Source organism: Peromyscus eremicus, chromosome 4, assembly GCF_949786415.1.
Source record: "Peromyscus eremicus chromosome 4, PerEre_H2_v1, whole genome shotgun sequence".
NCBI classification, from domain to species: Eukaryota; Metazoa; Chordata; class Mammalia; order Rodentia; family Cricetidae; genus Peromyscus; species Peromyscus eremicus.
This window is the reverse complement of record NC_081419.1, coordinates 51,395,678-51,422,428: the sequence shown is the minus strand read 5'-3', so window position 1 is coordinate 51,422,428 and position 26,751 is coordinate 51,395,678. Positions and strand designations below refer to the sequence as shown.

Sequence of the window (26,751 nt, the reverse complement as noted above, 5' to 3'; positions counted from 1 at the left end):
AGATACAGTTTTTCATTTTTAATAGTAAACAGTTCAAAATGCTTCAGGCTAATACAATTAAAGCCAGTTTTAGAATGGGTGTTTTAAGAAATAGCCCCAGCTCTCTGACCTCTTCAAGTGTGCTATGGAAGATAAATGGTCATTTACTAATATCTTTACCATTATCTGCTTAAGATGAATCATTTTAGTTCTAGACGGATCCCTGGCAGAGTCAACTTAAATGTTGAGTGAATTTGTTTCATTTTATTTCAGTGCTTTGCCAAAGATCATTAAGGCTGGGTTTGCAGCCCTCCAGCTAGAATACTTTTTCACTGCAGGCCCAGATGAAGTGCGTGCGTGGACCATCAGGGTAAGATTCATACTTATTCATCAGCTCTATCCAGTTCCACACTATTGAATTCAGATTAATATCACTGACTTTGAAGTTTGTCATGGTGGCGGTTAGCTAGTCATTACAGATGAGGTTTTTGTCCAGGATAACTTTAATTATTTGTGAGCTGCTGAACAGTGAAAGTGGAGCGGCATTGATTGAGGCAGGTAACAATTGATTCTGCCTATTACATAGTCTGAATTTCTTCATCCTGTAGAATCTGCCTACCCTCCTCCTGTGGTCAGAGATAAGACGTACCAGTATTGTGCTTGCTTAATCTGTGTGACTGGGTTTGTCTGTGCTGAAATTGATGTTGCTTTTCATTTTGTATTCACTAAGTTTGTTTGGGTTGCGGGTGCTTCTTTCCTCCTTTGCTTTGCTCGGATTACATTTCAGCAATAAAAGCAATATGACATCATTATGCTCTTCATAGATACACAGTTGGGCTCAAAAAGCTAAACTCAGTGTGCAATAATTCATTCTTTTCTATTGAATTCATAGAAGTGATGTTTGTTTTCACTGTTACGTGTTCAACTTCTTTAAGAGTGTGATACATATTGTAGATATTAGTGTATACTGAATTTGACTACGGAGAGTGACTAATTTATTCCCAGAGGACAATAGACTGAAGTATAATGGTTTGCTTGCTTTTGAGTGTAAATATATTGTAATATAGTATTTCCTACTGAAAAATATTTTGAAATATATATAGTCCTAAATGATGTGTTACAGAATATAAACAGGTTGGAACTTTTAGATTCAGTGTCTCAGTAAGTCTTTACTAAGGCTGTTTAAAATACATGCTTTGTGGTGATCGGTACTGTTCTGACTTGGGCTTCTGTTCTGTTTTTCTTTGGTATGGATAGAAACATGGAGATGGTCAGTAGTGTTAGATAAGACTGTGAATCCAAGATTCACTCTCCTTTATGTCTCCTCCTTTGAAGAAGAAAAGTGTCTGATTGACTTCTAACCGAGGTCCTTTTATATAAACTTTAAAAATAATGTCAAAGCATAGCCAAGTTGGTAAACAAATTGCCAGTGTTTGTTGTTACTGTATATTTAAAAGATGTATTTTAAAGCCTTAAAACTTCCAACTGAAGTGTGTGAAGCAGGAAAGAGCATTCACTGGGTTTGAAACATGAAAGCTTGGTTTGTCTTAAGACTGATTGTTCGTTCCCATGATTTAATATGCTGTGACACTCGGTCAGGTAAGCATCAGCGAGTAGCCACATTCACCCAATACATCTTTTATTGTAAAAACTGTGCTCTGTAGTGTCAGGCTCCTTAGCACTTGAACATGCTTTATTAAGCAGCTCACGGTCACCATTATTTCTCAGATTTCTTTCTGTAGTTGTTGTGTCTGTCTGGAATGTATGTTCTTGTAATTTAGCATATGGGGTAATTACAAGATATTTCTCTTCCCATCTCGACTTGAATTTCCTTCATGATGGTTAGAGGCAGGGTATAGTATAAAAAATATTCAAAAATCTTACTGTTAACATTTCTTGATTATGTCAAAATTATTTGCTGACCATAGCTTATTTGATTCACTAGAAATGCCTTAAAATATCCCTTTATATATTGACTTTTATATGTTCTTTAGAGCAGCTGAAATTTTGAGGGCTTTTTATCTTTTTTAAACCTTTTATAATTCAACTTGAAAGTTACTTAAAAATCTTTATTTTTTTTCCACTGTGAAGAATAGAAAATCGAAATGAAACCCACACCAAACCCCACCAGTGCATCTAAATCAATAAAACCATAGATGACTGTTAGGAAAAACAAAGCTATGAGCTGTATCCCTTTAACACCTATGACGTGTCTGTTCAATCTGCTGCACAGTGTCCACTGATGAAAATGTACTGATTGTGTGGCTGACACCCTAACTGCTATTAAACTCAAGTTTGAGTTGAGCCAACTACAGATCAGAGGGAAAAAACTCGGTGCTTATAATCAGTCATCTTAAATGCAATTCGTTTTCTCTGGTCCTTTTCAAAGAAGGGAACGAAGGCTCCTCAGGCTGCAGGAAAGATTCACACAGATTTTGAAAAGGGATTCATTATGGCTGAAGTCATGAAATACGAAGACTTTAAAGAGGAGGGTTCTGAAAATGCAGTCAAGGTAAGGAATGACTTTTTTACTTGCAAATTTCATAATTTTAGCACTCATGTGGTACCCATGATAAATTACAGCTGTTTTAACTGTGTGCTGCTAGCCTGTTAGGATCCCATTGTCCCCTGATGAGGGGCTGCCCATGTGCTCTCAGGCCAGTTTTAGAGAGCTGTATGGAGGGGATTTGTTTATGTGTTTGCTTTTCTCTAACTGAAAATAAAAAGAGACGTTTAAGTCACATAAAAAAAAAAGAATTTGTTCACTGGTAGCTAATGAAAAAGTCATAGTAATCCATTTGAGTATATGAACTAGAAATAAACACCTTTGGTTAAGTCAAGGAAACAGATAATGGTGCCTAGTCAGGTGAACCTGCTGAACGATACTGAAACTTCATGGGTTTCTTTCTTTTCTTTTCTTTTTTTTTTTTCCTAGATCTTTGGGAATTTGATTTGCTTTTTCAACACTAGAGGGCAGGTCCAAAATTGTGCTTTCTTTTAGCTAATAACTATAATTTGATTTACAGACACAGATAGTGAAGCAGTGTTAAATATGAGTACTAAGCGAGTTTTAATCTGAGTTCTATTGCAAATTCATTTTTCTAGCTTGTTTGATTCTACACAAAGAAACGTATTAATATCCAATAAGTAGGTAGTTCACCTAACTAAAGTTGACCTTGTAGGTAGCTGCTTTAATTTAATTTGAAGACTGTCATAGAAAATGTTGAATGATTTAAATAGGACTCTTATGTTGACTGTTTCATAATTTGAAAGGAATGTGAAAGATATTTCAAGTTTGGTATATTCTTACCAGTATTATTAGAGTACTCATATTAAACAGCATGGTTTTAATGGGACTCTTGGAACCTTAGAAGCAGGAAGGGAAAAATCTTCATATAAGTGATTCAGTATTGAAAACCATTTTGGATTTACAAAAAAAAAAAAAAAAAAGAATAAGTTACAGTTTATAACTAAACAAAGCCATTAATTTCATTGGTGTCATCTGTATTGATATAGATAAGTATGTAAATATTAATGGTGAATTTTGTCAAGAATACTAATGAGACTTAAAAATATCTGATTTTCCGACATGTTATATCACATTAGCATATATTTCTTTTCATATAAAAGATTCAAATGAGGATATTTTCCCTTTCTAGAAGTCAAGATAGAAGCTTCCTTTTCATACTTACATATGCTAAGTTGGTTTTTACCAATCCTTAGTAGATTTTTTGTTATAATAGATAACGTGAATCGTGACTACTTTAACAATTCAGAAACTATAATACACAGTGCAATGATATTTCCTGCTTATAATAATATGTAAGGCTGAGTGCTTTATATCATAAATAGGGAAAGGTTGGCATCTGGCTTTTCCACCTAGAATATCACTAAATGTCTTGTGGGTTTTTAACTTCCAAAACTAACATTTAAAATTGTGAACTCTGACTAAATGAAAGATTTATGAGCTGCTTTATACTCCGTATTCAACAGTGTTCACTTGTACATGACAAGAAGTTTGAGCTTGAGAACACAACTCTGTGTGTGTGTGTGTGTGTGTGTGTGTGTGTGTGTTTCTACCACCGGTGCAGCATAGCTAATTCAGCGCAGTGCTGTGAACTATACACTGAATGGCTCTGTGGCTTTGTAGTCTACAGGGCTATCACACTATTAGCAATCATATCTGCTTAGGGAAAGCTGCCTTCTACAGATGGCCGCTTTCAAGTGCAAATGAACTGCTTAGACGTGTCTGGTTTAATACATACTCAAGACTCACAAATGGGTATTGATTGTTTTTTCAACCAGTGTTTCTGATAGCAGTGGAAATGGATTAAATGGTCTCTAGAGAATTTAAAGAAACACTGTCACTATTAATAGTAAACTTGAGTGTAACAAAGTATATAAACTTACACTAATATGTCATGTCAATATGTATTTCATTTAACTTGTCTGTATAGTTTAATAATAGTAGGCCTTAGATTCTAGAAATACGTAGCATATGGCTTTCAGTACATCACATCTTTACAAAAATCATGTGAATATTTAGTTATATCTTTTAGAATGATAAAGCACATCGTGTTTTTAAAGCTAAGCTTCATGTTAAAAGCATATTTGTTACTAGTAGGCAAAAGTCTTTGTGTAGTGCACTATCAAAAATATGCTCATGAGGGCTTTTCAGTCTGCTTTGTTGATTTTAAACCTCAGATGTATGATCTTTTAGTGTTTTTACTATGATTATTATCATTCCACTTGGCTTTGAACTTTTAGTATTGACAATAGGAAGTAGTAATCTTACATTGGACAAAGTTTTCATGTTCTCAAGAAATTCTAGTAGAAGGAAAACACTTTTGAGAATTTTTTCCAAAGGATCCTCAGGTCCCCATGGAGTACTTGGTGCCGGGGTCGCAGGAGACTGCTAATTGTGTGAGTGTCAAGTGTGGGTGCTGAGGAGCCTGAAGTGTGTGCTGGCCATGCGATGAACCTGCTTTGTCTATGTACAGTTACCAAGAGCATGTCTGGATCTGCATACCAGCAGGTGGAATCAGGTGCTTTGCGGACTGATCTACAAGTGGAAAAATAGCTGTCTGCAGTTCCAACCTGTTAGAGTGTGCTTGTCACGACACTGTTAGTAAACTTCCAAGTTAATTTCCGAATGCACACTTGTTCAGCACTGTGGAAAAGATCAAACTGGGCCACAAGAAATTCACATATGTGTGCCACAGTTGAGCACAAGAAATTCACATATGTGTGCCACAGTTGAGCACAAGAAATTCACATATGTGTGCCACAGTTGAGCACAAGAAATTCACATATGTGTGCCACAGTTGAGCACAAGAAATTCACATATGTGTGCCACAGTTGAGCACAGTGTTTCTTAGAGCAAACTGTCTCTAAGATGTCACCAGAGTCACCAAAGAGTTCTTTAAGCCAACAAAGCACTTGTAGCTTTTTTCTGCCTCCTTTGATGGGTTTTCTTAGAGTGACTTGCTGATGTTTGCAGACACATCAGAATTGTACCATAAACAGCATGTAATGAAACTTAATGATATTGGTATAATTACATTTATGTATCAACAGTGACTGAGAATCCATTATGTACACGTATGTGTGGAAACGTAGTCCTGCCGTAGGTCTGCTTTTCTTTGCATTAGAACTTGTGTGTGTTCCCATACTTCTTCTCTTCTTTTTCATCCTTTTTATAACATGACCCACAGAGCATTTCTTTGCATTGTTTTTCCTGTGTATTTAGTTATAAGTGATAAGCCATTTCCTCTTGTTTTTTCTCTTTGCAGGCTGCTGGAAAATACAGACAACAAGGCAGAAATTATATTGTTGAAGATGGAGATATTATCTTCTTCAAATTTAATACACCTCAGCAACCAAAAAAGAAATAAAGTTTAGTTATTGCTCAGATAAACATACTTCTAAAATGCATATATTGGGTTTTGGGGTTTTGTTTTTTAAATTAAAGTTTCTGAAATCTAAAGAGACAAAGTTAGAAGTGGAAATCTTCTACAAACAAATTATTTTTATTTGTTTTTAAATTATAAAATACTGTGTACCTTCAATGAAATGCGAGTTACTAAACGTGAACAGCTTTGCTTTTCACGTGATTAAGACCCTCCTTCAGATTGTAGAAGCTTTTCAAGAACCATATTACTCTCATGATACTCCATTAATCTCCATCATGTATGCCAAGCCTGACACGTTTGACAGTGAGGACAATGTGGCTTGCTCCTTTTTGAATCTACAGATAATGCATGTTTTACAGTACTCCAGATGTCTACACTCAATAAAACATTGACAAAACCAGCCTTGGTGTGTTTGGGGATGTCTGTATTGACTGGCTGTGGTGTGTTGAATGCGATATGGCACCTGCTCGCTGCTGATTACAGAATTTAAGGCTTGTGTGTGTGGTACAGCCACTGTCAGTGTGGGGCAGCTGCATTGTATCTTAAAAGTGAGTCTTTCATGGGAATTAGAAGAATAAGATACCAGGGACTGTCTCAAAAAATTAATTAATTTGTAGATGGACATTTATTGAAAGATGATAGCGGTGATATTTCAAAGGTTATAACATAGGTGACTCCACCCAAAAAGAAAATCATTTTGTTTCAACATTAGTTAATTTTGTTTGCTGTTATTGTTCTAACCAAATGGAAGACATCTTTATTTTCACTTTTCTTTAAAATTATTAAATTTTAAAAACTGACATTTTGTTTCTGAGGGGTTGCATTTTTATTTCAATTCAGATTCATACACTGGTTTAAAAACTACTGAGAAACAATTCAGCTTTAATCATTTTTAGAAACGTCCTTCACACTTGCTGTTGAAGTATTTGCAGCTTAGTTACCTGGAGATCATTTGCCATCTCGTCCTTTTAAGGCAGCCTCAACTCTGCCCACCCTGAGTGCCCCTCTGTGCTCCAAGTGCGAGAGGAGCCATTTCCAAGAAATGAGGGCTCAGACCCAGCTGAACCTCTTTCTTACTGTAGGAGTTTGTTATGTAGGAGTATTGGTGCACAAGAGGGGAAGGAAGAGTGTTTCTTAGGGAGATTAGGCTGCCCTGAGGAGAGATTTTAAAGCAGATGCAGTTACCTGGCATGTAGCATAAGCCTGTAATCCCAGCACTCAGGAGACTGAGGCAGGAAGATAGTGAGTTCAGGGCCCACTTGAGCAACATAATGAGAACGTGCCTCAAAAAACAGACTGAAGCTGGACATGGTAGCCCATAATCGCAGCATTTGGGAGGATGGGTCAACCAGAACTACGTAGTGAAGTTCCAGACAAACTTAGGCTAGAGCATACGATCCTGTCTCGAAAATAATCAGTCAGTAAATAAGCACTAGATAGTTCAGTGGAGTGTGGATATAACTTAGAAACTGGTGACTGCGGATTGAAACAAAGCTGCAGTGGTGTTGGCCACGCTTGCTGTGAGTTCTTACTGGGTCTGCATTTAGACTACTGTAGCTCAGTGACTATCGGGCATTTTGGTAACATAAAGAAATCAAATGCCTTATTTCTGACCATCACAGTAACCTGCATAGATGTGTTGAAAAGCTTGAAGATGGCCGGGCGGTGGTGGCCTTGCCTTTAATCCCAGCACTCGGGAGGCAGAGCCAGGTGGATCTCTGTGAGTTTGAGGCCAGCCTGGTCTACAGAGCAAGGTCCAGACAGGCACCAAACTAAACAGAGAAACTCTGTCTCGAAAAAACCAAAAAAAGGCTTGAAGATGATCAAACTCAGCTTTCTAACTTCTAATGTGGTGGTTGCACACCATGGGAAAACCAGTAACAGGAGAAAGGAGACTTGAAGTAGCTACATTGTTAGAGCAGAAATTAGATGCTAAAAATGTGCAATGTACAGAATTAAATTTTCTACACAAGTTTAGAATTCTAGGAACTATTGCCTATGGATGAAAAGGTATCTGAAATGTTTTTAGTGATATGGATGTATAAAATATAGTTTATATTTTTAAAATTTTAGGTAAATGTTTTTGCACCTGTCTAGCCTTATCCCAAACAAGCTTGTACCCGGGAGACTGATTTGTGCCAGAAGCTTGGGGAAATGTTTTGATAGCCTTCCGTTGGATTTTCTTGTGTGGCCTTTATGACTTTTACATTGCACTGGGCACAGCTTGGATGGGAAGCAGGGCTGGTGAAGAAGCCAAGTTCTCCTCATGGTTCATGACTCATTTAATTATGAATAAAGGTTTTGTTCATGTATAATTCGCCAGCACCATGCTGGAGTAAGTCTTCCCCTAAATGCTTTATCAACTTCCGGTATTAGAATACTGCCTGGCTGATCACTGTTAGCCATCCCTACCATGGTGTCAGGACTCGGGTTATGACTCTGCCTCAGACAGTCCCTGTCAGAGGGCGAGATCTCTTTGTGCCTCATGCTTTCTAGCAGTCAGCTTTATTTAAATTTTCACAGACCCTTCAGACATGCTGGATCTTATGGCTGACTCCTTAAATTGGAAAAATTGATCTGGACATATTTTTTAAGCTTGTAGAAACACAATATGCTAAAAGAGGGTTTGGCTTTGGGGTGATTTTTGGCTCCCTACAATTTTCTGGGGTCCCTTATAAAAACTGGCAGTTCTGGGATGTCAAAATGACCTAGAGGGTAAGGCCACTTGCTGCCCAACCGGACAGCCCAAGTTCAGTCCTTGGGACCCTATGATGGAAGGGAAGAACCGACTGCTTATTGCAAGCTGTCCTCTGGCCCCTACGTGCATGCTCACACACGCGCACACACACACACTGAATGAAAATTAATTTTTAAAAATTGTATTGACAATCCTTCCTGGGTTAGGTGATGCACACATGTGAGGCCAGCCTGGGCTACAGAATGAGAACCTGTCTCAAGAGAGCAAAAATTATTGACAGTTCTTGAATTACCTTCAGGACTTGTAAATACCCTGAATCACTTACAAGTGTGTACCTCAGTGAAAGCCCCGTGTTGCAGTTAGTTAATTGAAAACCGAAGACTCACCACACACAAACACATGCGCGCAGGAGCGCATCTCAGAACGAGGTCTAAGGAAGCCAGGTTAGGTTTGCATCTTAGCTGTCTGTGCGGCTTCCAACTTGTGTAAACTTGATTAGACAAGTTACTTGAGCAGTCTGAGTCGATGTAGGCCTTTAGTGAGGGTTGAATTTAGACAGGAAAGTGACAAAAATCCCTCAGCACCTAGTAAGTTCTTGATTGTTTATGGTAGCAGTTCTGATGTACGGAATGCTTTCTTGTGTCCACATCCACTCAACAGACAAAATTATGCAACAGAAAGTTGCTGGTGCAAGTCAAGTTGGGAGAGAGAAAAGTGGCTGTTCTCTACTAAGGATACTTTTGTCAGCCAGGTGGTGGTGGCACATGCCTGTAATCCCAGCACTTGGGAGGCAGAGGCAGGCGGATCTCTGTGAGTTCAAAGCCAGCCTCGTCAACAAAGCAAGTTCCAGGACAGCCAGAGCTATTACACAGAGAAACCCTGTCTCGAAAAACCAATCCATCCATCAATCAATCAATAAACAAAACATTTGCCTTACTTAATCAGTAAGTCAGTTTAGTCTTGCCACTGGAAGGTCACAGTGAAATGATGGGCACAGATAATTACAGGTATTTTTTCAAAAGACACAGAAGGAGCCAACATTCTGCCTGCTTGGTATCGCAGACAGAGCACAGCTCCAGGGTGGGGCAGATTTCCTAATGAAACGAAAGGAATGCAGTCACAGAGTCCTGCATCCAGCTTCTCAGGCTAGCGTTTGTTTCCCAAGATGAAGGTCTGACTCTGGTGTCATCTCCAGAGCATCTCTGTGCTTTCATACTGTGGAGGATTATGTTCCTTCCCACTTGGACAAGAGGCTAAGGAAGAAGCCTTCATATGTAACCTGCTTATGTGACCTGCTATTGAAGGCCCAAGGGCCAGCCAGGAAAGTCATGCATTCTGTTGCCACCGAATATGGAAGAAAAGGATGGTGCCATTTGTGTTCTTTGAATTTCTGGTCCCTGTGCACATTGCTATGGGGGGTGGGGGTGGGCGCATCTGGTGGAGCCCTACTTGGTTGCCTTAGAGTGTGCCAAGAATGTGTCACATCTGAGGTGTGTTCCATTCATACTTCCCAGGTCCTCTCCGTATGGTTTTATTAAAAAGCTACTCTGGGGCTGGAGGGATGGCTCAGGGGTTAAGAGTGCTGACTCTTCTTCCAGAGGACCTGAGGTCAATTCCCAGCACCCACATGGCAGCTCACACCTGTCTGTAACTCCAGTTTCAGGGGACCCTGACACCCATGGCAAAAACACAAATGCAAATAAAGTAAAAAATAAAATACTTTTTTTTTTTTAAAAAAAAAAAGCTACTCTGGGGTCAAGGCCACCTGCTGCTGTTCGAAGAAGGTTATTTGCCACTTGGACATGTGTTCCTTCCTGTTTCTCCTTTCGGAGGACTCCTTAATCATGCATACAGACTCAACACCCTAAGCAGCAGGTCTCAACCTAGGGGTCACCTAAGACCATTGGAAAAGAGAGATTTACACTACAGTTCACAACAGTAGCAAAATTATAGTTATGAAATAGCAATGACAATAATTTTATGGTTGGGGGTCACCACAACGTCAGGAACTGTATTAAGGGTCGCAGCCTTGGGAAGGTTGAGAACAAGCAATACGGCAGGAACCTGCATCTCGGGGGTGCCCAGCTACCCACTGCCCTGGCTGCTTACCACGGTACATGAAAGAAGAATTAAGGGTGTAAGCTCTAGTGTCTGAGCTAACATTTCGGTAGTAGCAGTCTGGCTTTTACTCCAGCAAATACAGGCAAGTCCTATAGTCGTTCCCATGATGCCTTAGCTGCGTGATTGCTCCTGCCCTCTGCTGTGAACCAGCCGTATAGAGGGGAGTGGGCTTTTGATCAGATCTAGATTCCACTTAGATGTCACCCATTGCTACTTACTCTTCCAGCCTTCGGGTCTTCGTAGATGTGACAGAAATAACACTGATGTATTAATAGATGAAATGGCTTCCTCCTAAAGGGCTAGGAGCCACTCAGTGTTAATTCCTACATACCTCCATTTGGTATGACCTAGAAGAAAACACCAATAACAAGCCCTTGTGTAGTACACACACATGAGAGAATTATGGAGCATATTTTCCTATGATTCCCTGAGAATCCGTCCTGCAGAAACTACCTGGGATGGCTTCATGAATGAATAAGTTGTATTCTAAAAACTAGAGTTAATTTTATCGCATAAAATTGAGGCAGCACTTCAGGTACCTCCAAAAGTTTACTCAACATTAATGCTACTGTGGTGCTGACGGGGGCCTTGGACGCCTTAGAGAAGAGACGAGCTCTTGAATTCTCAGCTTGATGATGGAGGCCGTCTGTTATCTGGCCACAGCCTCCTGCCCCAGCCTTTCCCACTACGCCTGCTTGTCTAGACATAGACATTAGATTCCATAACCAAAACTGCACAGCTCTCTATTTTCTGTTACACTTTTCTAATTTTAAAACCAATACAGAACAGCAACTATTTGTATTGAACAGCCCTCACATGAATATTGCCACATTTGAGAGACTAGAATGAAAATTCCATTGACTTTGATCAAATAAACTTGAAAGTTTTCGGCAACACATTATTTTCCCATTAAATCCAGCTGCCCATCACCAGCCCTTTTTTTAAAAGTTAAGTAGAGATGGGAAACTGCAAACTTCCTTGTAGGTCCCTTGCTTCCCTGACTCTCTTTTCCAAACTGCCGGCACCATAGAATCACAAGGGATTCATCCCAAAGAAAACTGGAAATTCAAGGGAAGAAAACTTTAAAAGTGTACCACATAAAATGTGCTGTCCATATCTAGGCATGGCATTGTCTCAGCACGCTAAGGCTTGAGCATAAGAATGTAAGATCAGCCTGGACATCAGAGATTGCATCTTCAAAAAAAGAGAAAAAACAAAACAAAACAAAGTTGTTTCTTGCCAGCGGTGGTGGCCCACGCCTTTAATCCCAGCACTCAGGAGGCAGAGGCAGACTTGTTTCTGAGTTCGAGGTCAGCCTGGTCTACAGAGCGAGTTCCAGGACAGGGCTACACAGAGAAACGCTGTCTTGAAAAAACAAAACAAAAAATTGTTCCTCAAAGAGTGTTAGGATATGTTAAATATTTTTATCTGTGGATATGTGTATTATACATATGTATATTATATATGTATATAGCCAAACATATTGCTTCTTTACGGTACACACACACACACACACACACACACACACACACACACACGCATGCACACACAGTATGGAAAGATGGCTCTGAGATCAGCGCACTTATTGATCTTGGAGAGGACCCAAGTTTAATTCCGAGCACCCACATCAGGCCACTCATTTTGCCTGTGCTCCAGCACCTGGGAATCTGTTGCCCTCTTCTGATGTATTCACAGACACAATACCCACATACACATACACATACACATACACATACACATACACATACACATACACATAATTATTCAACATTTGTGCACTATACTATGTATGTTATATCTCAATTTTAAAAAGAAAAATCGATCCTTCAAACAGTTGTTAGAGCCACTGTACATACATTATTACAGATATTGGGTCTTAGGAAGTACTCATGTGCTTGAATACTGTAAAGATGTTAGTTAAGGTGGAAATCATGCAAACATACAAGCTGCATATGAAAAGTTGCTGATGCTTAAGACAGCCTTGTTTCACAACTAAACTGTATGTGCCATTTCAGAAGCAATAAAAGACTGGTTCCCGTAGATGGGAAGGTAAATTATTTTCTGTGGTCCAAAGAATTGAAATCTGATGAGCTGTAATAAGATTCAATTGTAACAGCAAAAACAATTAGAAACAATTTAAAATATCTATCAATATAGGAAAATGGCAAAATGAATTATAAAGCACCCATACAAAAGAGTACCTTAAGCCATTAAAAAGAATAAAATACATCCATATGAGCTGGCATAGAAAGATTGCTCATTCATACTGCTTTGTGAGAAAGAGAGCCACAGAACAATGTGTGGCGTAGGATCCCAGAGAAAACTTCAGTTAACTATCCGGTACGTGTCCTCCTGAAGAGGTAATGATGTGCTTACACGTGTGAATAACTCTACATATATTTTGCATACATGAGAACAACTTATACGTATCATTTGGTGACTTTTTCACTGACGGAGCCTGTTTTAAGGCAATGTAAAACTGCCTAGAATGACATTGTGTCTGAGGACTTTTGTAGGTAAACCAAGACTTGAGGGGAAGGATGCAGCCTTCAATGCAAAAAATGGTAGATGATGCTTTACTCGAAAATATGAAAACCCGTTTATAATGTTAAAGAAAAAAGGGACAGAAGCAACCAGGCAGAGGCGACAGCAAATGCAGAGGCTCCGGCCAGAAAGAGCCTGGTGCCCAGGGGAACAGAGGGCCGAGTTGGCTGGAGTGCGCTTCCACGTGATGCGGGACCCTGGATCTCCCTCCGGCTTCAGTGGAAAGCCCGTAGGCTTTCAAACACGTCGTGCATTGTGATGTGTGTAGATTTCGACAGGTCAGCTGGCATCCTGCCCCATCTGCTGTCTGCCCGGTCCTCGCAGTCCCAAGCTGGCTGGGAGGAAGACCCCACAGCTAGTGCGGTGCAGAAGAGACAGAGGGAGGAGGGAGCAGGAAGCGGGGTGCCAGAGGCCCGAGCTGCAGCGGACTGTCCAAAGGAAGTGTGCCGGGGTGCTGTCTGTTTCTAACAGCCGTTTTGGTTCTGTTTGTTTGGGATCTTGAGGCAGAATCTCACTATGGGTTGGCTTGGAACTCACTCTGAGGACCAGGCTAGCTTCAGACTTGGGAATCCTCCTGCCTCTGACCCCCAGGTGCTGGAATTACAGGTGTATGCCACCATATCTGGCTAGTAGCCACATTTTTTAAAGAAAAGAAACAAAGTTCATCTTTATAATATATTTTATTTAACCCAGTGTGCCCAAGTTGTTATTTCAATGTGTGACCAACCTTAAAATTACTAATATGTTTTAGGTTTTTTTTTTTTTTCACACAGGTTAAGCATCCCTAATCCAAAACGTTTTGAGCACTGATGTGAAAGACATTTGGATTTGAACCATTTAGGAACTGGGGGTTACAAATGTTCAGTCAAGTGAGATCTATGCAAATACTCCTAAATCTGAAAAACTCTGTAATCTAAACCCCAAATACCTCAGGTAAGGACTGCTGTCCTCAGCCTGCAAATCTCACAGTATAACTCAAGCCACACTAGTCACATTCCCAGTGCTCAGTAGCTCCTCGTGACTGGGTAAGGCCAGGGTTTTGCCTTCCCTCCGAAGGACTTTAATATGAACTCTCAACCACATCCGGTTTCCACATCTCATGAGAAACACTCATATTCCCCAGGCGGATTGTTTCCTTTTAAGACTGAATTTCAAAAGTCTGGTAAACCCTCCTATCTTCTTTTAAGATAAAAAGACGTCACGAGGGAGGGAGACCCGGCACAGCAGAACCAGTGAGATCCACTCTTGACGTGAACTGAGTGGAACAGATGCAGCCAGGTTTGTTTCGCTGAGGCAGGAAGAGCCGACAAGACATGTAGACTGGATGTAAATGGGAAAGAAGAATTCAGAATGACTTCCGCCGCTGGGGAGATGGTTCAGTTGGTAACAAGCTTGCTGTGCAAGAAGGAAGAGCTGAGTTCAAATCCTGAGCACCCATGTAGAAGCTGGGCATGGCTGCCAGCGGGCGGAATCAGACAGGGAATCCTTTGGTCTTGCTAGCCAGCCAGTCTTAGCAATCAGCTTCAGGTTCAGTGAGAGAACTTGCCTCAAAAAATAAGTTAGAGAGCAATTCAGGAAGACAGCCAAACTTGACTGCTAGCCTAACACACACACACACACACACACACACACACACACACACACACACACACAAGCAACTCTGGCCAGGTATGGCTCACGCCTGTAATCCCAGCACTCAGGAGGCAGAGACAGGAAGCTGCGTTCAGGTCATCCTTGGTGACAAAGTGAGTTCTAGTCCAGCCTGGCTAAGAGACCCTGTCTCAACAAAACAAAAACAAACAAAAATCAAAAAACGGGAAACAAAAAAAAATTATTTTAATTAAAATGACTTCTAGGATTTTAACCTGAACAGCTGGATGCAGAGGCATTTCCTAGGATGGGAAAGAGGAGGGTGGCAGGGATGTGTCATGTGTGTGAAGATGACAGAATCTCTTCTGGGTGTCGATGGCAGCCAGTACTTGAGTTTAAGACTTACATTAAGGCTGATGACTCACGGCAGTATGGAATGGGGAAGGAAAGACAATATCAAAGAATAAAACAGAACCCAGACACAGACTCACCTGAATTGCTTTTTCCTGTTGCCTTGACAACTTGAAGAAGGAAGGGTGTAGGGCCCAAGAGTTGGCGCAGCAGTTAAGAGCACTGGCTGTTCTTCCAGAGGACCAGGGTTCAATTCTCAGCACCCACATGGCAGCTCACAACCATCTTTAACTCCAGTTCCAGGGGATCCAACACCCTCTTCTGGCCTCTGAGTCATTAGGTGTACATGTGGTGCACAGACAGAAACGTGCTGGCAAAACCCGTACACGTAAAATAAAGATAATTTTCTAATGAAGGAAAGGTTTGTTTTGACTCTCGGTGTGAGGATGCAGTCCATCATGACGGGGAAGACATGACCTCGGGAGCTTGAAGGCGGCTCGTCAGGGTGCATTTGCAGTCAGCAATCAGAGGGCAAGGAGCACTTGTGCTCAGCTCACTTTCTCCTATATTCAGTCTGGGATCTCAGCCCATGGTATAGTGCCTACCACAGTTAAGATATCTGCTATCCCAGTATTCCCAATTCCCCTCCCCACCTTGGAAACTCCCTCACTGACATGCCCAGAGGTGTCTCCCCTGGACCGTAAATCCTGTCAAGTTGACAACCAATTAACAACAAGTCAACTGATTTTTTTCTTACAACTACCACAGGACAGCCAGGTGTGGTGGTGCATGCCTTTAATTCCAGCATGCAGGAGGCAGAGGCAGGTGGTTTGAGGCCATCCTGGTCTACGTAGTAAGTTCCAGAAGAGCTAGAGCTACATAATAGGGAAAACCTTGTCTCAAACAAACAGTTATAGGACTTTTTGACCAATGGTACTGGAATGACTAGACAGGAAAGAAATACCTAAACACAGACCTTAAGCCTGTCACAACAATTCACTTAAAATGGATCTCAAAATGCATCATAGACCTAAGTATAAAGTACAAGACGGAGACGGGCATCAGTGGTGTACGCCTTTGATCCCAGCACTTGGGAGGCAGAGCCAGGCGGATCTCTGTGAGTTCGAGGCCAGCCTGATCTACAGAGCGAAATCCAGGACAGGCACCAAAACTACACAGAGAAACCCTGTCTCGAAAAACAAAACAAAAACAAAACAAAAGCAAAACAACAACAACAAAAAAGTACAAGACTACAGAGCTAGAGGTAGGGTAAAGCCTAGATCACCTTGAGTGTGGAGATAACATTTTAGATCAAACACCTAAAAGCTTAACCAGCTCGCCGGGCAGTGGTGGCGCACGCCTTTAATCCCAGCACTCAGGAGGCAGAGCCAGGTGGATCTCCGTGAGTTCAAGGCCAGCCTGGGCTACCAAGTGAGTTCCAGGAAAGGCTCAAAGCTACACAGGGAAACCCTGTCTCGAAAAACCAAAAAAAAAAAAAAAAAAAAAAGCTTAACCAGCTCTAGTTCCTGGTCCTCACTCCTTATATACCTTTCTGCTTTCTGCCATCACTTCCTGGGATTAAAGGTGTGTGTTACCATGCCTGGCTGTTTCCAGTGTGGCTTTGAACACACAGAGATCCGGATGGATCTCTGCCTCTAGAATGCTAGGATTAAAGGTGTGTGCTACCACTGCCTAACCTCTATGTTTAATATTATGACTGTTCTGTTCTCTGACCCCCAGATAAGTTTATTGGGGTGCACAATATATCAACCACATTTCCCCTTTTTTGTCTAAAATTTAAAAAAGCTTATAACTAATACAAGAAAAACTATATCCAATAAGTATATACAATATATACAGTCAAGAATTACATCAACAATGTCTAGTCCATTACCATTAGACAGATTCAGACAAAAAAACTCCATTATATATATTAACAATGTCCAGTCCAGTAACATTTGATAAACTCAGACAAAAAAATTTCATTACTTATCCTATTTAAAACAAGTAGTTCGTTTTTAAAAGTAGATTCAATAATTGACCTTTTTATCTTATCATATCCATATTCTCTCTTTTTTCTTTTCATAATAGATTTAATAATCTATCTTTTGTCATTTTTATATCTTCCCCTTGAAAGAAAGAACTGATCGCTGACACTACACTAAAAGTAAGATACTTAAGAATTCGAGAAAACGATAGATGGGGAGAAAACCTTCACAAAGGATGTGTCTTGTAAAGGTTGTATCTGACCTACTACCCAAAATACACAAGAAACTCTTGCAAGTGGATGATAAGGAAGCGAACTGCCCTATTTTAAAAAGCTTTGAATGTAGGTCCGGAGTGGCTACTAAACACTCCGTACTAAACACTTCTGATGCATCACGTGTCTAGTGGACAGCTAGTCACGTGCATCAGAAGCTCAGAGGTTAAGTCTCAGAATGCAGGGACCTGCTTTCAGAATCGGTACTCTAGGAAACATATTCAAATCCTGAGGACTAGAGTAGATGGCCTAGACAAGGGAAAGGGTCTAGAGGAAGAGAAGAGATGTCAGCAAGGCTGTTGCAGAGGTCTAAGAAACAGCATGCGGGGAGAGGCAGCCCGTGAAGCGCGGGCTAACCAGCCATCGAAAAACAAGATACTTCATAAGTTGCTTCATCACGAAGAAGGGTCCGAATACCCTTGAGAAGATCTAACATACAAGAGGTAAAGCTGATGGGGAAGAAGTTGCACGGAGCTGTGCAAGCAAAGGAGCTTTTGTTGGTTTGTTTAGTTGGTTGATTGATTCTTTTTAGCCAGGGAAAGTGCTAGAACCGTGGTTCTCAATCTGTGGGTCAAGACCCCCAAATGTGGTGGCATATCAGATATCCTGCATATCAGACATTTATTTATATTATGGTTCATAACAGTATCAAAATTACAGTTATGAAGTAGCAATGAAATAACTTCATGGTTGGGGGGTCACCGCATCATGAGGAACTGTATTAAAGGGCCGCAGCATCAGGACCACTATGCTAAAGCATGTTTAGATGTTGATAAGGCTTTCTTCTAAGAGGAGCGCTCAGGGCCAGTAGATGAGAGAGCAGCATTGTCCCAGAGCTGCAGGGACTGAGACCTTTCGGCCTTGGCCTTTGCTGAGCAAGGGCAGAGAGGATGGAGGGTAGCTGCTGCTTCTAGGTGAAGTTTCAGCCAAAGCCCTTAGCGTTGAGAGTTTGGAGAGAGCAGATCTGAAGAGGCAGTGGAGGTATTATGAGGCCCTCTTCATAGCTCCAGTGTGTCTGTCTGTCTGTCTAAGGTCCAAGAGCTGCTCAGAACCCCCAAGCGCCTTCATTCATTAATCCTTTAGTTGCTGGATGGTGGGAGGGTCAGGATCATATTTCATTATCTTGGCTAATGATGAGTCATTCATGGGCCTAGGAGCTGCCCAGAGAAGAGATCTCAGGGAGATGCTGCAAGCCACCGCCAGGAGAAGCAAGATGTAAAAGTACCAGTAAGTCACGTGACAATGCATGGATTAATAGAAATAGGCGGTGTTAAGTCGTAAGAGCTAGCTAGCGAGAAGCCTGAGCCAATAGGCCATAGAATTGGTAATTAATATAAACCTCTGTGTGATTATTTTATAAATGACCGCGGGACCACAGGGCCAGGTAGACCTGGAGAAATTTCCGGCTACAGAGCTCTGAGGACCACAGTTCACGTCAGCCTCTCTCAGGGACTCAGGGTCGAGGTGGCCTTTCTGTAGAGTCTACCTTTCAGCTTTCTAGTTTTCTGTTCTTGTTCTCAAGAGCCCTCCAAATCCAAGCAGCTTTTAGGGTCACTACCTTTCAAAAAAAAGTTAGTCGCTTTTTAGTACAATCCAGGCAGTCTAGCTGCTGTCATCAACGATACGGACTGTGTGTGAGCACGTGCAGGTCCTGAGTGCGCATGTGTGAGCTGCCATAGTCTTTCCTTCCAATCCTTTGAAGTCCAGTGAAAGTGCCACTGAGAGAGACCCTCTCTTGAACTTTGGAAGCTCTTGTCCAAGTGGATTAACTAAACCCTAGTTACTAATGTCTCTCTTCCAGCTCTGAGGACCCTCGATTTAGAATTCTGTGTTTTCTTGACCTCTCCACTCCTACTCTTCTCAACACAGGATGAGAGCAAGCTTACGTACTTTGGTCAAAAGTTGTGGGTTAGTGACTTCAGCATTCGGCTTCTTGTATCTGGTCATTTGGGACCGACTATCAGGGATTTTAGAACCTTATTCCTTTTCCTTTTCTTTTTTTAAACTTGAAAATAGGTTTAATAAAGAATTATATCTCTATGGATTTCCGAGGAAAGAGTCTACCTTGTGCTTAATTCCTCTAAAACTGTACGGATTGTTACTCCCACCGGGGCAAGAATAAAAGCATTACCATAATTTTTGAGCCAAATTTGAAGCAAGCTTTATTAAACACTGGCCAGGCAGGACAGGCTCCAAAGCTACACAGAGAAACCCTGTCTCAAGAAACAAACAAACAAACAAATAAACAAAACAATAACAAAAAAACCCTTTGGGCTGGAGAGATGGCTCAGCTGTTAAAGGCTAGGCTCACAACCAAAAGTATAAGAGTTCGGTTCCCAGCACCCACAGCTGTCTCTCCAGCCAATAAAAAAAAAAAAATACTGGCCTGGGCAATAGACACAGCCCAGGTCCATACCCAGGATTCCCAGAGAGTGGCTGAATTATGTTAGTCTGGTGCTAATAAAGGCAAGCATACATCCTGACGCATCCTGACATACTTCCAGCTAGGTAACTCCCGCCTCTGTGTGATCAAACACATCCTATGCCGTTGAGGCTACTAACCTTGTTTACAGAAGTGAGAACATGTGGCTTGTTATCCAACATGAACAATAGCCCCCAGCATTCCAGGAAGATATCCATCCTTATAGGTCTTTTAAGCACAGTAATTTAAACTGAAAACATAACTTTAGCCCTCACAGGGTATGTGCTGGGACTGAGGTCCCGGTCCTACAGTCTTTGAGTAGTAACAAACAGCTCCAGCTTTGGGACCAATGTCTCACTTTTCATAAGCTAGTGTCACCAACTCTGGGGAGTGTTTGCCTGGGCAAACTAGGGTGGCTAAGGCCCTGGACAGTATCCCCTGAACTGAAGAAAGAGAAAGGAGGGGCTGGATTACAGAAGAACACTATCTGGAGTTCTGAAGAGAAAGCGGGCAAAGGCAGAGAGGCAGCCCCCAGGCTGTGGGTAACTCACTAGCAGTGTGGAAGCTGCCTCCCAACAGACTTAAGAACTAAGCACCCTCATTACTAAAGCCACTCTTGCGGAGTACGCTGTCATCTGGAGGTGAAAGCCCCCACACACCTGACTCCCCAGAACTTGCAGGCCCCTGAGTATGTCTACCACTCTGCATCCTGGCTCCCTGAGAACAGTTCCCTGTCCAGCACTTGGGTTGTCAAGGCCTGGTTCCTTAACAACTCGTTAAATATGTTGACTCGCCAAGAGCACTGTTGAAGGGAGGTGTTTTCGTTCTTCCCATTGGCTCACACATGTTGGCTAAATGGAATGTTACAAACAAATGATGTTTAGTAACCGACCTACAGAAAACAGAACACAGCCTTTGGGAAGTATTGGAAAGCCACCAGTAATAACCTCTACTAGTGCCTAAGGCAGGGCCTTTTCTTAACTGTTGCAAAGCCACCCCTGCATTGTCAAAACCCAGAGCATCACCCATTTTTAAGACGTGGCACTTGTTACTTTATCGTCTGTAGCTTTAGCAGTCGCCCACTGTCTGCCTAGAGTGTAGCTTTTCGGTAACATGTGGTGATTCCCACTGTAGCATTTTCATACACAGACAATTGTGGTTTTATTTGCTTCCCCCACCCCACCCTTCCCACCCCTTCTTTTCTCACTGGTCCCCTTCCTCCCCTCACACAATCCCTCCTTCTGTTCATGTCTCATACACATAGTTTCATTCCCCACCCTTCCGTGTTCCCCTCTCTCCTTCGTCCCTTCTCAAAGTCCCCTTTCCGCTTTCATCATACAGGCACACACATGTGCCCAGATCTGTGTGTGCTTAACTAGATGAGTCGGCTTCGGGAGAAGAAGGGTCGATGGAATACTGGCCAAGTTAGGACAAAAGTACATGTGTGGTATGTGTGCGTTTAAATGTAGGTTCAGCATATGAGAAAAAAGTATATGGTATTTTAGCTTTCTGAGTGTAGCTTGTTTCGCTTAACACGGTGATCTACAGTTCCATCTATTTTCCTGCTTAGACTGTATTTTCATTCTTCTTTGCAACTGAACAAAATTCTGTTGTGTGTATGTCACACACACACACACACACACACACACACACACACACACACACCCCGTCTGTTGATGGCTGGTTCCACAACTGTGCTGTGCATGTATCTCTGTGGCATGTTGTCTTAGAGTCCTTAGGATGTTTAAGTCAGGGGTGTATTTAATGTTTTTATTGGCTCTTCTTCTTTTTATTTATTTATTTATTTTTTTTTTGCATCTTCTCACCGTGTCTCTGTAAATGTGGCAGCACAGCCAACCCTGGTGACTACTAGGTCCGTTTAACAGATACAGACAGCACTGTGAAGATTCATAGAATCAACTACCAAACGTGCGTCTTCAACCTGCCAGACTCTCAGTGTCCTTGCCTGGAGAACAATTAAGGCGATTAGGGAAGAAAGCAGCTTCAGGAGAGCCTTGATGTTTTGTAATAAGCAAAACAATCATAATCTAGCATTCACCCGCACACTGGAATAAACTGAGCAACAGGCCTAAAGGGATACACACTTTTCCTTCCTTCAGGGGTCTTAGTTCTTTTTGTTGTTTTTTTGTTCTTTTGGTGTTTTGGTTTGTTTGGTTTTTTTTGAGATAGTGTTGAGATAGTGCTTTGGCTATCCTGGAATTTGCTCTGTAGACCAGACTGGCCTCGAACTCACAGAGATCCACCTGCCTCTGCCTCCCAAGTGCTGGGATTAAAGGCATGTGTCACCACCACCCAGCTTGAGAGGGTCTTAGTTCTTAAGGTATTCAAGACAGATTTAGTTCAGGGAGTAGGCATGCCTTACTTGCTTAATTAAATGGGCTGGGAGTGGAGAGAAAAGGGAAAAAGTATGCAGGCCAAGTTAGGACCAAAGCATTTTCAGTCCATTTAGTCCGAGCAGAACTGTGGGCCGATGGGCATTGTGTAAGTGGGTTGTTGAACTTATTTTCAAATCCCATGTAGAGCACAGACTACATACAGCAAGTGAACTGAATGGTTTCATCTCCTGCATCACCAGAATGAAAGCTGGAAGTATGATAGTTGCTCCTTAAATTTAGTAAACATTGCCTGGGCCTGGACCCAGCAGGCAAGACCACTGCCCATTTCAGTCAGAATCTCTCTCTCTCTCTCTCTCTCTCTCTCTCTCTCTCTCTCTCTCCTTTTTGAGACACAGTCTCAGACTCTGTGCATCTCTTCTGATTTTTAATCTTTATCTTGCCCCCATAACAAACTAGAAGCATGAGTGTAATAATAGCATTTGATGAGCTCAGTGTGTCTCTAGTGAGTTATCGAGCATGAGTGTGGGGGGTTGAATGAAAATGGCCCCATAGGTTCATGGGGAGTGGCACTATTAGGAGTTGGAATGGGTGTAGCCTTGTTGGAGGAAGTGTGTCATTAGGGGTGGGCTTTGAGGTTTCAGATGCTCAAGCCAGGCCCCATGTCACTCTCTCTTCCTGCCACCTGAGGATCCAGATGTAGAACTCTAAGCTACTTCTCCAGCACCATGGAGAAGTCTGCCTATGTGCCACCATGCTTCCTGATGTGACAACAATGCACTAAACCTCTAAACTGTAAGCCAGCCCCAGCTGAAAGCTTTCTTTTACAAGAGTTATCATGGTCATGGTATCTCCTCACAGCAACAAAACCCCTAACTAGCCGGGTGGTGGTGGTGCACGCCTTTAATCCCAGCACTCGGGAGGCAGAGGCAGGCGGATCTCAGTGAGTTCGAGGCCAGCCTGGTCTACAGATCAAATTCCAGGACAGCCAGGACTGTTACACAGAGAAACCTTGTCTCAAAAAAACCAGACAACAACAACAACAACAGAACCCTAAATAAAACACTGAGGGTAGTTCCCTATGCTCCTTTACAGACTGGATAGGAAACACTCCCACAGGCTTCCATACTGTACACTTGCTCTGCACTGTTGTAGCTGGTTTTGGTTTTTTGTTTTTTTCCCACCTTGGGGGCCCGTCACCCAGCTCCCAAATAAACACACGGAGACTTATTCTTACTTCTGAATGCCCAGCCTTAGCTTGGCTTGTTTGTTGCTAACTTTTCTAACTTAAAATTTCCCTTTTCTCTTCAACTATGTTTTGTCTCTGGGGTTTTTACCTTTCTTTATTCTGTATGTCTTTCTTCCCTTCTTACTCCATGGTTGGTTGTGGCTGGGTGGCTGGTCCCTGGTGTCTGCCACTCCTCCTTTTCTCACTCCTCGTTCTCTTCCCTAGATTTCTCCTCCTATTTATTCTCTCTGCCTGGCAGCCCTGCCTGTACCTCTCTTGTCTAGCTATGGGCCAGTCAGCTCATTATTAGACCAATCAGGTGTTTTAGGCAGGCACAGTAACACAGCTTCACAGAGTGAAACAAATGCAACATAAAAGAATGCAACACGCCGGGCGGTGGTGGCGCACACCTTTAATCCCAGCACTCAGGAGGCAGAGCCAGGTGGATCTCTGTGAGTTCGAGGCCAGCCTGGGCTACCAAGTGAGTTCCAGGAAAGGCGCAAAGCTACACAGAGAAACCCTGTCTCAAAAAAAAAAAAAAAAAAAAAAGAATGCAACACAATCGGGCGGTGGTGGCGCACGCCTTGAATCCCAGCACTCAGGAGACAGAGGCAGGCAGATCTCTGAGTTTGAGACCAGCCCGGTCTACAGAGTGAGTTCCAAGACAGCCAGGGCTACACAGAAAAACCCTGTCTCAAAAAAATAAAAACAAAAGAATGTAATACATCTTTGTATCATTAAACAAATATTCCACAGCATAAATGAATGTAACGCATCTTAAACTAATAGTCCTCAATGGACTATTTTAGAAGGTTCTGGAAACTTTAAACGATGGGGGTCTAGCTGAAGCAAAGTGGTCCCTCACTGGTGCGATATGACTTTGAAAATTGTAGCTATTCCCTCGCCCTGTCAGGAGGTGAAGAAGGCCTCCCTTTACAAGGTCCTGTGGACATGCTGCTCTGTACTGCCCATACACAAGGGCCAGGCAACCAGGAACCTCTGGAATCCAGAGCTGAAATGACTTTTTTTTCCTGTAAGTTGTTTGTGTCAGGGATTTGGTTCCAGCAATGAGAGGTGTGACTAGAACACCCAGATATATAGTTAGTGTCGGAAGAAAAGTAGGCTTGAGAACACTGGCGTCGCCTTGGCAGTTGGGCTAGCTCTGAGCACTATTAAAGAATAATTAATAAACAAAAGAGCAGAGTCTCCCTCCTTCCATACAACCAGAAGGCCTCCCTGTTAGCTGTTCATTTCTGGTTCTTCTGCGTAGCAAACATTTTCTGCATAAATATAAATACATATGTATGCATATTGTTATAGAAAACTATTTTAATCATAAATAAGATTTATGCTCCACAGCCTGCCCTGAAACTTCCTGTTTCATGAGTGTTCTTTGTGTGTTCACATCTGGACCTACTTCTGAGCTTTTTGATGGCTGAGTGGTATTTCTCTTTATGCGTGCCCCATCCTAAGACAAGAATGAATCAACTCCGAGGGCTCTTGGCTGATTGCACAATTTCATAACCATACAGAAAATAAGCCAGCACACATGTTATTTGTTACCATTTGTTTATTTAGCCCGCCCCGTTTTGCACACATTGAGATGTCTAACTTACGATTCCCCAAGAGGCCGAAGTGAATGTCCTTACACTTGCACTTCCTTGTACAGTCACAGTAAGGAGAAAGTACCGGGAACAGAACTGCTGGACAAGGGGTTTGTGCATGTGCCGTCAACCCTAGTGCCCTCGGATTGTCTGGGATGGTTCTGCCACCTGACATCTCACCTGCCTGTGAGTCCCCCAGGTCCCCCAGCTCCCACTACGGAGCACTAACAGACTTTGTAGACTTTGCCCTTCTGGAAAGGTTTTAGAAATTCAGTCTCCCTACATCTTAGCCTGCACTGTTGATGGGATTGACTGTGCTTTTTATATATCTACTTTTTATTCTGCTACTTTTTCGTGAAGCTGCTTATCCATGCACTTTGCTTTTCTCGTTGGTTTAAACAAACGTCCTCCAAGGCACTGAGTGAGAATCGAGCGAAATGCAAGTTTTGCTGGACTTCTGTTGCAGCCAGAATTTTCATAGCCTCCTGACTTCTACCTCCTGACCAAAGCGAAGTAGGAAACAAGAGAGGATGTGGAGAGGCGCTGTTGTCTCTGGTTGACTGAGGGGCGTTGGTTTGTTCCTTTCAGCCAAATAGAAATCATCTATTTCTCCAGCATGGAAACCAACTCCCCAAGAACTGAAACTTCTGATGCTGTCATTTAATCCAATCTAATAATTACCCTTGGTAATGAGTGATCACTGATGATAGATTGCAGACTGGTAAAGCACTTTTTAATTTGAGTTAACTTTTAAGTCTGGATGACTTTACTAAAAAAAAAAAAATGACTCCTCATCTATTGTTTAAAGATCTGGATCTGTTTTGTTGTTACCTTTGCGTGTATGTATGATGTGTGAGTGTGTGTATGTGGTGGGGAGAGCTGCTGTCGCCCACATGTGGAGATGGAAGGACACCCCAGTGCAGTCTTTACCTCCACATTGTTTGAGACAGGGTCACGGTTCTGGTGTTTGTTGCTGCCTACGCACGACCAGCCGGTTTCTTCTGTGTACTCTCCATTCATCTTGCTGTGCGCACACTGGGAATTCTGTGCACAACTTTACGTGGGTCCTGGAGCTTCAGACTCACGTCCTCATGCTTGTCTGGCTGTCATCCCCGGCCCTTTGTTTTATTTACCTTTTACTTTGTGACACGGGATCACACAGTGTTGTACAGGCTGCCCTCAAACTTGTGAGTGCTGCTGGGTCCTGCACAGCGTGGTCCTGGAAACCTAACTGGCAATTTAGGAATGAAGAAATGACGCGCACAGGCAGGAAAGCTGGGATCCACTGGGCTGTGCTCGTTCTGAAGGGGGACACCAACTACTCAACCCAGAAGCGTAGTGGGTGGGGTGAATTTATTCTGCACAGCATAAGGAGGACGAGTTCATCTTGGTAGGAGGTCTTTGCGGGGAGCAGTCTCAGGGTGCAGTCATCCCTGCAGCCCGAAGAGGTAGCTGAATTGCTGGGTTTTGCTCACACTGATCAAACTTCGTAAACACTAATACTTGAACCAAAGGAAGACTTTGCCTTTTCCATGGGTCTGAGGCATTAGGGTCTTTGACATGACTGCACTCATATCAACAACATGTATTGACTCAGGACTTCATGTGCTTCCCACATCTGAGCTCATGTGACCTTCCCTCTTCCAAGTACCAAGCGAGTGGGACTACTACAGTGCTACACCACCATG

The 26,751-nt window shown here is 42.3% G+C and overlaps 1 protein-coding gene across 1 annotated transcript in view; it reads left to right on the top strand.

The window, feature by feature from the left end:
- Window positions 1-6,691, top strand: part of Ola1 (Obg like ATPase 1) — a 138,774-nt gene extending 132,083 nt beyond the window's left edge. The window contains exons 9-11 of the mRNA XM_059260699.1: window positions 253-349; window positions 2,369-2,491; window positions 5,772-6,691. Coding sequence (XP_059116682.1) covers window positions 253-349; window positions 2,369-2,491; window positions 5,772-5,873 — 322 coding nt within the window. The 3' untranslated portion in view covers window positions 5,874-6,691. The remainder of the gene's footprint in view (window positions 1-252; window positions 350-2,368; window positions 2,492-5,771) is intronic.
- Window positions 6,692-26,751: the final 20,060 nt, after the last annotated feature.